General features: G+C 45.8%; 1 protein-coding gene across 1 annotated transcript in view; it reads right to left on the bottom strand.

Moving 5' to 3' along the window:
* ssbp3b (single stranded DNA binding protein 3b) overlaps positions 1-12,428 on the bottom strand; it is a 40,564-nt gene that overhangs the window by 14,950 nt on the left and 13,186 nt on the right. The window contains exon 5 of the mRNA XM_084309465.1: positions 5,562-5,651. Within this exon, the coding sequence (XP_084165591.1) occupies positions 5,562-5,651 (90 nt within the window). The remainder of the gene's footprint in view (positions 1-5,561; positions 5,652-12,428) is intronic.

Raw genomic sequence — 12,428 nt, 5'->3', positions numbered from 1 at the left:
TTCAAGTCAATAATCAGTCAGTGGGTAGAACCACAGGGTCTGGTCTTCAGGGAGGAGGAGCCACACGACCCCCCCCCCCCCCCCCCCCCACCCAACCACACACACACAGCTGCTGCCTGCCAAGAGTTTCTCCTCGTGAGGTATTGATCTACAGTGGGTGCTGCACCTTTCGATTTCTCCATTAGAGAAGGGCCAGACTCCGCCTCCCTGGTTTACTACAGGGGAGCAGGCCAGACTCCGCCTCCCTGGTTTACTACAGGGGAGCAGGCCAGACTCCGCCTCCCTGGTTTACTACAGGGGAGCAGGCCAGACTCCGCCTCCCTGGTTTACTACATGGGAGCAGGCCAGACTCCGCCTCCCTGGTTTACTACAGGGGAGCAGGCCAGACTCCGCCTCCCTGGTTTACTACAGGGGAGCAGGCCAGACTCCGCCTCCCTGGTTTACTACAGGGGAGCAGGCCAGACTCCGCCTCCCTGGTTTACTACAGGGGAGCAGGCCAGACTCCGCCTCCCTGGTTTACTACACGGGAGCAGGCCAGACTCCGCCTCCCTGGTTTACTACAGGGGAGCAGGCCAGACTCCGCCTCCCTGGTTTACTACACGGGAGCAGGCCAGACTCCGCCTCCCTGGTTTACTACATGGGAGCAGGCCAGACTCCGCCTCCCTGGTTTACTACAAGGGAGCAGGCCAGACTCCGCCTCCCTGGTTTACTACAGGGGAGCAGGCCAGACTCCGCCTCCCTGGTTCAGACTCCGCCTCCATGGTTTACTACAGGGGAGCAGGCCAGACTCCGCCTCCCTGGTTCATACTCCGCCTCCCTGGTTTACTACACGGGAGCAGGCCAGACTCCGCCTCCTGGTTCAGACTCCGCCTCCCTGGTTTACTACAGGGGAGCAGGCCAGACTCCGCCTCCCTGGTTCAGACTCCGCCTCCCTGGTTTGGGTGATGTGTACCACAAAGACTCGGGCAGACGTGGAGCAAAGCGAAAGAGGCAGAGCGACACAAAAACACGACCCATTGCATGGCAACGCAGTTCCTTTAGACAGGGTTCCACAGACATTGCAAGATGAAATTCAAAGACTTAAGTACTTTTCCAAGCACTATTTAAAATGTTCAAGGATGTCACTCAAAGGATACAATTCACTTTTAAATGTTGTTTTTTTAAGCATCTTCTGGCCTGCTTGCCAGCTAGAGCATCACACGCGAAGAAGAAATGAGGAAAAGCACGTTTGAGAGGGCGGCTAAGTGGCGCAGTGGGCAAGGCGCTCGCCACTAACGCAGGAGATGCTGGGTTCGAGCCCAGCTCTCGGTGTTGCTTCCGGCTTGGCTGGTCGTTCATACTAATACAATTGGCAGTATTAGGGGGTGGGAAAGCCGGTGGGTGGGGATCGGACGTTGTGGACAGCGACTCCTACAGGTCGGTTGGTGCGCCTGTACAGCAGAATCAGGAAGTATCGGGGGCAGCGTGAGCCTCCCACACGTTACTCCTCGCCGCTGAGAGATCACGCTGTGCAGGTGAAAAGATGCGACAGCTGCCTCCTCGAGTACCAGAGGGGACACGTGATGCAAGGCTTCGTCCACATTGCAGCCGACCAGTGGGAGGCATGGTCTAGCAACGTTCGAGACAGGGGAGGGGAGAATTGGACAATACGAAATTGGGATGGGAGAAAAATAGAAAAAAAAAAGATAAAAAAAAAAAGGGAAAAGCAAGTTTGAGCGCGCGAGACAGCAACTCGTCAGATTTGATTAAAACAGAACAAAAAAAAAAACGATTTCTTGATGCCAATGTCAAGGAAATCCAGGCCTCGACTGTGTTTGTAAAAAATTAAGCACTTCAAGGACCTCGTGCGAACCCTGTTTAGAATCAGCGGGACCGGCTACGAGACGGAACCCTGTGCCCCGCGTGCTACGTGAAGTGGCTCCGACAGGCGAGGCAGGAGAGCAGGGTAATTGCCAGCGCCGTTTCTTGGCCTCTTGACCCTCCGCCATGTGCACTCGGTTGACTGGACCGGTTTAAAAAGGTCCCGTATTATGGAAGACTGGCTGCTTCCGAGCGCCGGCGTGGGCCTTTAGTCTGAAACGTTATTTAAGTGCCAGGAAGACAGGATGAAATCAGCCCTCCTCCTCGCCGCTCCGCCAGAGAGTTCACCTGGAAAGAAGAGTCTTTAACGAGCTATTCGGGGCCGGCTCCATGTCACACCTGGGTCTCAGTGGAAACCACCAAAAACAACCCGTGGTTTGGCACGATGCGGACCCTATTTGGAGCGCGGTAAAACCACCCACCCGATCCAACGGCCAGCGTCTAAAAGTCTGCCGAGCGACGGGAGGAAGAGAGAAGAGAGATCGGTATCGCCGGCTACGTCCATCAGCAGCAGATATGTGCGCCTCAACGGAACGGGATATAAAAGTACTTAAGAGTAGAAGTGCAGACAGGGTTTTATAGAGATGTTTGGACATTTTCAACCAGGGATGTCATTCAGCGGATCAGTTTTTAAAATTCCTTTTTTGTTAAATGTTGGGTGCAATGTTGATATACATTTGATACATACATACATTTACATTTAGCTGAACGCTTTTATCCAAAGAGACTTTCAAGTTCTGTACAACAAGTGAGCAGGAAGGCCACAAGATTAGATCAGCAGAGGGGAGCTCCAGTAGCTCACCGCATATCTCGGCGCTATTTCTGCGTCGGGGAAAACCGTGCTCGTCACAGATCTGGTGGACTCGAGTTCGATTCCCGGACCCGCCGTCATTTACCAGAATGTCTTCCCCTGATCTATATCCCGTTTCACCCTGTATCTGTCGGTCATGCTTGACCAGAAAAGCGATAAACGCTAAAAAATAAAGTTTTAAAAAAAAGATTAGATCAGCAGCTAAGGTCCAGTAACATTGTTCGTCAAACAGTGTCGAACTTGAGCGCTACCGTCTTCAGTGCACAGTAGTATAGACATAATATTAAATGATTAGGATAGTAAGTAGTAATATACGCAGGGTAGATTACTTAGTAGAATGAATGAATGAATGAAAAAGTTTATTTTGACATATTTCTCCAAACAACTCACGATATCTTGTTCCGTCGAACCAAACAATCATAGCAACAAATTAAAAAAACATTAAAAGAAAAACATTAAAAGAAAAAAAAATAAGGAATTATAAACAAAAGGTCAAGAGCAATGTGTTTAGTTAGCAGACATGTCCAAAAAAGGAGTAGAGGGAAGCTAAGCTTATTGATCCCTATCGCCTTACATTTATCTTTGTTCTTCCATTAATTTTACTAGATATAACATAATTTTGTGTATTACAATATAGAATATACTTTTTACTTATATTAAAAGATTACAAGAAAAAGAAAATGTATTCACTTGACAGCAGTGAATATAGTACAGCACTACATACACAATATAACATAACTTTGTTTATCCTCCTGCATCTCGATATGTGGAGTGAAACTGTGGAACAGTCTAAATGTGGTGATAAAGCAATGTCCAAAACATGAGACAATTCAAACTGATGTATAAGAAAATTATGTTCACAAGATACAGGGATGAGGAAGGGACTTGATATTCACGGGTGTTTACATTTTTATTTTATTTCTTTCATGTTTTACATATATAGTTTTTGTTTTGCATATATATATATATATATATATATATATATATATTTTTTTTTTCTTTTCTTTTCTTTATGTTTTAAAATAGTACACTCATTTGAGTAGTGGAAAAGTGGTAGGATTAAATAAGTGTATACTTCTTCCTACTCCTTTTCGAACATGTAGATTGAGTTGTGTTTTGCTTTTGTTATTGTTTGTTTGTATTCATTGCATTTTCGAAATAAAGATTTCAAATCAAATAAAAAAAAATCTATACGCATTTCTGTATTTTTCCAATGTGTATTTTTTAGCTGCTTTTTAAATTGTGCCACATGTTTACTCTGTTTGATGTATTCGGGTAAATTATTCCACAACTTCACTCCACACACCGATATGCACATGCTTTTCAGCGTGGTGTTTACCATTGGTTGTTTAAGATTCCCTCTCCCTCTTAAGTTATATTCTCCTTCCCTGTCTCTGAACCATTTTTGAATGTTGTCTGGGATTAGTTTATATCTGGCTTTGTATACAATGAGGGCAGTTTTGTAATCCACTAGGTCCATAAATTTCAATGCTTGTAGCTTTATAAATAGGTTATTTGTGTGTTCATAATATCTTACATTGTTGATTATTCTTATTGCTTTTTTTTGCATGGTGCTTTTGTAGGTATTACCCCACACCTCCGCACAGTAGCTCATATATGGTAGGAAGAGTGTACAGTACAGTGTATACAGTGTTTTTTGGTATACACTGTATATATAGTATATTTGTACTAGATTACTTAGTAGCAGAGTGCATACTAGCGAAAGACAGTACAAGGTTAGTATTATTAAAAGAAAATTCTCATTTCAGATATTGATTGAAGAAGTGCGCTTTTAGTCGACAACGTCAAACACATCTGACCTTTCGAGGACGACGACGACGTACAACCAAAGAGGGTAATCTAGGCTAGCGATTTGGAAGAGTTTATATCTACAATAATTGCAATTCACGTCCCTGACATTTAAGCGACAGAGTGCCATTTTACAGACGGTTTTGTCGATGACTCCTTCAGTGATGTTGATTTTCAAACGAGGACGTCGCCTCCCCTTCATGATTGCCCTCTTCTCGTCCTTAATGCTTTTCGGCTGCCGCCCGGTCCGCCTGGCAGGATGTTGTCCGTTGGCACAGACTATTTCCGTCAGCAACTTCCGTCAGCAAAAGTCTGCACGTTCACATTGCACTACTTTTATACCTATTCTTATGTCTGCAATTTATGCAGTTTTGTTTGGTGTGCTGATTTTTTTGTTAATTTTATACTAATTGCTGTGGTGCATTCTGGACTGCGGTCCATGTGTGAAGAGTACTATATAGATAGTTATTCATATTTATTATTATTGTTATATTGTAGAAATGTGTGCATTGAAATGTCTGTAAAGTCTCGATGACATTGAAAATGTCAATTGTACCTCAATTGTATTTGAGAATAGATAAAGGTTGATGATGATGAACTTCCCCCTTCTGCTTGCATTTATTCATTTTTACCGTTTTCAAAACAACAACAACAAGTCTTTGAGTGAGCGGGGGCTACCGTCTCTCCCCCGACCCACGATGCATCTTGGCAGCGTGCCGGGCGACTGACTCGAGACGTCTCTGGAACGCCACTACACGCAGTGTGGAGACACGTCTGGATATACAAGACTAGTCACCTTTGAGGGCTCACTTGTCAATAAGGGCAGGGAATGATGACTTTGAAATTAGAGGGAAATGGCCTGAATTGTATTTCTTTAGAAAAACATGACCATGTTTAATAGTCTAGACTCTAGAGAATGTTTAGAAATGTGTTGATAAACGATAAGAGATATACCTTTAAGCAACATGGCATCAACACCAAGTTAATCATCCACGAGCAGAGTCAATAATACCAATTCCTGGCCGATTTAGAACGGATACTAACAAGATATGCTGATAACCTGGGGGGCATATAGACTGACCTGAAAGAATCCTGGTGGCATGGGTCCTCCTGGCATCCCCTCTCCCGGGGGCATCCCCCCCATCACTGGACTGGGGGCTGCTGCCGCGCTCTGGAGGGGGAGACAAACAAACGGCACATTAACCCCCGCAGTCCCACACGGCACAACATGAAATGCGTATCGTAATATACATGTATTCATTTTGATAAATAATCAACCCCATACTCGTCTTGTAGACCATTAATAACCAGTGGAAACCAAATCAAATCAAATGTATTTGTGAGGCCCGACAACACACGTTAATGTCCCCGTGGGCCGGACACGTCGTCTTTAAACAAGTCAAGAAGAAACATGACAATAAATCAAGAGCAAAACAAAAACACCAGGAAATCCAAAATAAAATGTAAAAATTAATTAATTAAATTAATGAATGCAACACTCCCAGACACGTGAAGGTAAGAAAAAAAAACTCACTAAAAACCTAGCAATAGGAAAAAAGCACCACAGGCAATGTGGAGGGGAGAAACCTTAGAAGGGCCGTTCAAGGGGGGGGGGGGGTCTCCTTTCTTAGATGTCAGTGATAGTAGTGTTGCTATAAAACAGGCGAAACAGTTGATAAGGATGTACATGTAATGAAACACAAATAAGTACATGCAATAGCAACTGGGGGACATAAGAACATTTTGAAAGATTGACACATATTTCATGACCAAAAGACATGTTTCATGACCACGGATAGAAATGCATTTGAGGAATCTAATAAAGAGGTGCTTATTGAGTGCCTGAGCCTGAGCTCTGACTGACAGTGGGATCCAGTGGATCAGATAAGCCCGGGGTGGGATCTCTCCAGAGTGCTCCCACACAGCAGGAGCACGATATCCTGCTCACTCAAAACCGCAGCCGTAATTCACTAATGTGCCATTTGCTTCGTTCCACACGCTCCTAATCGACTGCCTCTGCTTCCCTTCGGCCGATCCGAGACGAGCTAATGTGTTCGGTGCTGAAGAGTGGGTTTTAGCAGTGAAGGCTATAGGATGACAGGAGGCGGCGTGCAGAAACATGGAGCCAACTCACATCCTGTCCTGTACACACAAACAAACCGGGCGCAAGCAAGCACACAATCACACACGCGGATCACCACACGGACGGACAGACAGACACACACCTAGCGGTCCAGAGTTCTGGAGCACCACAGGAAACACTGGTCAACAGCCAACGCACTCCGGCTTGGTATCGACTGCGCCCTCCCTAATTATATCTGCTCAGGCTGCTGCCGCAGACCCAGTGTGAAATACCACAGTGGGGAGAGAAGTGAGGCCAGAGAGAAACAGCCATGATCCACCCACTGCTGCTGGTAAACACACACACGCACACACAGCCATGATCCACCAGGCCCCACTGCTGCTGGTAAACACACACACACAGCCATGATCCACCAGGCCCCACTGCTGCTGGTAAACACACATACACACACACAGCCATGATCCACCAGGCCCCACTGCTGCTGGTAAACACACACACACAGCCATGATCCACCAGGCCCCACTGCTGCTGGTAAACACACATACACACACACAGCCATGATCCACCAGGCCCCACTGCTGCTGGTAAACACACACACACAGCCATGATCCACCAGGCCCCACTGCTGCTGGTAAACACACATACACACACACAGCCATGATCCACCAGGCCCCACTGCTGCTGGTAAACACACACACACAGCCATGATCCACCAGGCCCCACTGCTGCTGGTAAACACACACACACAGCCATGATCCACCAGGCCCCACTGCTGCTGGTAAACACACATACACACACACAGCCATGATCCACCAGGCCCCACTGCTGCTGGTAAACACACATACACACACACAGCCATGATCCACCAGGCCCCACTGCTGCTGGTAAACACACACACACACACACAGCCATGATCCACCAGGCCCCACTGCTGCTGGTAAACACACATACACACACACAGCCATGATCCACCAGGCCCCACTGCTGCTGGTAAACACACACACACAGCCATGATCCACCAGGGCCCTATTCCCCGTACCTGGTTCAACTAAGTCGATCAAGAGTCCCATTATCCAGATTCAGTTAACCCGATGTTTGAAGCCGGGATTTTCCTGTTCCTCGAAGGTGGATTCAGTCTCGTTAACTCAAACCAGACTTGAGACCCAGGATAAGTGCGCGCGGCCGCTTCAGTTGAAAAGCCAGCACGTATCGATAGCAGAGATCCTGATTCTCTAACGGCATTGATTGATTAATTGATTTAAAACTTTATTAACATATTGCAGTACGGCTCAATCGCCTCGCAGACAAGTTAAATGCGTTATCTATAGGCTAATTTTAAGTCCCTCATTACCTCAATCAATCAGATTATATTTCTTTAAACTTGCCTGCTGGATTGAATAATCAAATGAGATCTTGCTAGCGAAAATAATTAGTTAAACTGTTATACAGAATAACGATACGGCTCTCTTACCCATTGATTGATGTATGGTCAATCTTTTACTTATCTCCACTGTGGTGTAACGGTTTCTTCTTTTGACTTTCACGCAGACGGCCCGGGTTCGAAACCTAGTCTTTTCCTTCTTTTTGCAATGTAGGAATAATTCAATTTGGTGCACGTTGAGAGCTATATAAAGAATGACATCCTCAATGCATGTAGATTTATAATATTTTAACTTAAAACTAGGCTACTTTTGCATATAATCATTAATATTATATTCCAAAAAATTATATTGGAGACGCGGGGTTTCGAACACCGGTCGCCCGGTTGCCAGGATTGAGCACTACCGCTGCGCCACTGTGCCAGACAGGATAAATTCATTGTTTATCCATGGAGGAGAGACCCCTGTTTAGAATATTCTTTCTTTTGAATGAAGTTTTATCTCTTTATTCTCAAATGCATTAATGTGACGTCAACGGCTCATTCAATTTCTCAAATCCGTCAAACAGCGCATCTCAGACATTTTAATCCCAGTTACAATATCACACAAAATCCACAATCCCTGCATAGACACTTATTAAAATAACCACATGCAGCGTGTATCGCGACTCCGAGCGCCGTATATGACGTGCATTATTTTATTTAGGACAAAGTAAATCTATAGGCTCAATATGATTTATTATCAGCATTTAGTTCTATTATTATACATTTCAAAAGCCCCCTCTAGGAAAACGAAGCACAGAAACGTAATTCAGAATGGTATAATGCAGATCCTAGACTGTGAGAATCATTTCAGGAAACGAGCTGTCACTTCTTTGCGGGGGCGTGGCCATGGTTCATCCGGCTAACTTGAACTTAACCCTGCTCTCGACCAGGCTCAAACTTTTTGATCTGTTGTCATGGTGATTTAGACAATCGCGCGTCGGGGAATGGGAAGGTCCGGCTTAAGTCAGGCTTGACCGAAAGTTATCCGGCTAACTCAGTTATCCAGGTACGGGGAACGGGGCCCAGGCCCCACTGCTGCTGGTAAACACACATACACACACACACACACAGCCATGATCTACCAGGCCCCACTGCTGCTGGTAAACACACACACACACACACACACACACACACACACACACACACACACACTTAAACCACATAGTGTCTCTGGGTCATCTTCACTTAAACCACATAATGTCTCATTTTCACTTAAACCTCATAATGTCTCATCTTCACTTAAACCACAGTGTCTCTGGGTCATTCTCAATGGAAGTCAGAGACATGAATCAACAGACGTGTGCTGGACACAGCACTCTGGAACGGGCTGGATCCGAGGAGACCGATCCTGGTTTTCCCTCACTCGCACTGAAGCATTAACGAATTGCAATGGAGAAAATGATGCCTCTGCTGAAAATGGTTCCATCCCAAAAAAAACAAGAGAAACAGCCAGATACTTTTTCAACAAAACCTCAATTTAAATATCATGCCGTTGCCAAAATAAATTGAGCTAGCAGGTTACTGCGTTGTTGGAACTAAAATAAAGTACAGAATAAAGGACCAACCACCAGCCCAACAATAGCCTGTTCAAGCTGTTACAGTCAGGCAAGCGCCTCTGCATACATGCAGCAAGAACAGAGAGACTCAGACTCAGCTTCTTCCTCCAGGCCATCAGAACATTGATCTCTCCACACACAAGCACACATGAACACACACACACACACACACTACAAGTCACTTTAAAAAACACAACTATGGGGCGGCTACGTGGCGTAGTGGGCAAGGCGCTCGCCACGAATGCGGAGACGCTGGGATCGCCTGGGATAAATCTCTTGAATCTTGAACTCCAGGTATATAAGCTACACTTGATGGAAAACGATCAGGTTATAAATAGTGCTGGGAGGTAAACCGAATATGAAGATTGATCATCATGGATTTCATGCAAAGCTATGGGTTTTTTATTAAGGCATTATCCACAATATAAACATTTCGTTGTAAAAGAAATAAAATAATACATACTGTATATTTTTTGTGAATAACAAACGTGTTCCTTGCAGCAGTATTTTAAAAAGTTTAAGAAAATGGACCATTTTGAATCAAATGGCACCATGACAATTGTAGTACAAAATAAAATAAAATGTCACATTATGATTTCGTACTGGAAAAATGAAATACTGTCAAATACTGTTATACGGTGAAAAGAAAAACATTGTGATATATTTTGGCCATATCGCCCAGCTCTAGTTAGAAATATGTTTAATGTTAAAACACCATCATTTGTGTCACGGCAAATAGTTCATGGTAACGATAACGATCTTATAACACCGATTATGGACGGACGCCCACGGGCGCTCAAAGCAACGGGCGACGGGCGACTCGGTTCAGTTGGCCACGGTTTGCTGTCGTCTGAACACTATGGGATATTACGTTCCAGGACCATAACTCTGCAACGGTATAAAAGCCCTGTGTTGCCACATGATCCAGAGACCTTCGGGAGCCTTTAAAAGTCCCTGAAGACGAGTTCACCGGATATTTACCATTTTTGAGAGATTAGGCCTAACTAACGTAGTACATTTGAAGTAATTTAACCTAAATATACATAACTCACAAAATAACACCAGCTCACAAGCCTCGGCAATGGGGGGGGGGGGGTCGGCTGCTGATGGAGGCGCAGTGTTCAGGGTAACAGAGCATGAGGTGAGGCGGACCTTTAAAAAAGTGAATATCAGGAAGGCAGCAGGTCCAGACGGCATCCCCGGCCGCGTCCTAAAAGTCTGTGCCGACCAACTGGCCCCAGTATTCACTGACATATTTAACCTGTCCTTAGAACAGGCTGTCATCCCCACCTGCCTGAAGAAGTCCACTATTATCCCTGTACCCAAAAAATCCAAGCCTGCTTGCCTCAACGACTACCGCCCTGTAGCTCTCACCTCCATAGCCATGAAGTGCTTCGAGAAGCTAGTAAAGGGCTACATCTGCTCCTCCCTCCCCATCAACATGGACCCCCTGCAATTTGCATACCGCCCCAACAGGTCCACGGAGGACGCCATATCCCATGTGCTGCACACAGCAGCATCACACCTGGACAAGAGGCAGGGGAACTATGTGAGAATGCTATTCATCGACTACAGCTCGGCATTCAATACCATAGTCCCCTCCATACTCATAGCCAAGCTCAGGGACCTGGGCTTGGGCTATGACCTCTGCCAGTGGGTCTTGGACTTCCTGACTGGCAGACCCCAGGTGGTGAGAGCAGGCAACTGCACCTCCTCATCCATCACCCTCAACATAGGGGCCCCCCAGGGCTGTGTTCTGAGTCCCCTCCTCTACTCCCTGTACACACACGACTGTGTGGCTCAGCGGAGTAGCAATACAATCGTCAAATTTGCTGACGACACAGTGGTGGTGGGCCTGATCTCTGCCAACGACGAGAGGGCCTACCTGGAAGAGGTCAAGGTCCTGGCGGGATGGTGCCAGGAAAACAGCCTCTCCCTGAACGTCAGCAAAACAAAGGAGATGATTGTGGACTTCAGGAGGTCGGGGGTCAAGGACTACAGCCCCCTCAGCATCGACGGGGCACCGGTTGAGAGAGTCAACAGCTTTAAGTACCTCGGAGCCTACATATCCGAGGACTTGACATGGACCACACACATTAACAGTGTTGTGAAGAAGGCACGACAACGCCTCTACTTCCTCAGGCGCCTAAGGAAGTTCCAAGTCAGCCAGAAGATCCTTAAGAACTTCTACTCATGTACAATAGAGAGCATCTTGACCGGCAACATCACCTCCTGGTTTGGGAATAGCACTGCACAAGACCAAAGCAGACTACAAAGAGTGACACGTTCAGCCGAACGCACAATTGGAGGGGGGCTCCCCACCCTCCAGAACATTTACTACAAGCGTTGCAAGGGCAAGGCTAAGAGAATCATTAAAGACTCCAGTCACCCGAACAACTGCCTCTTTGAACTGCTGCGGTCAGGCAAGCGATACAGGAGTCTCAAGGCGAGCACAGAAAGACTCAGAAGAAGCTTCTATCCCCAGGCCATCAGGCTGCTAAACGAACAATGAATGAACACTACACAACAACAACCACCAAACGCACATAGCACACACATCCACACGCACACACTCACTTTAAACAAACACACTGTAGCACCCACTCCACACACTTATAGCACACACCCACTTTAAACAAACACACTGTAGCACCCACTCCCCACACTTTATATTTATGGATGAAGGATTGCACTACAACTCGTACACCTTACTGTAAATTGTACCTAAAATTGTACCTCATCCCATTTCTGCTTTGCACTAGATAGTACTGTACATTAGTACACTGCATAGTATTGTGTATTGTATATTATATGGTAACTCAGAACATTGTACATATGTCTATACCGAACACTGTGACCTCATTTTCTTCTTCTAAATTCATGCTA

The sequence above is a fragment of the Notolepis coatsorum genome (genome assembly GCF_963971535.1).
Source record: "Notolepis coatsorum genome assembly, chromosome: 3".
Taxonomy (NCBI): Eukaryota; Metazoa; Chordata; class Actinopteri; order Aulopiformes; family Paralepididae; genus Notolepis; species Notolepis coatsorum.
This window is presented reverse-complemented; position numbering and strand designations above follow the sequence as displayed.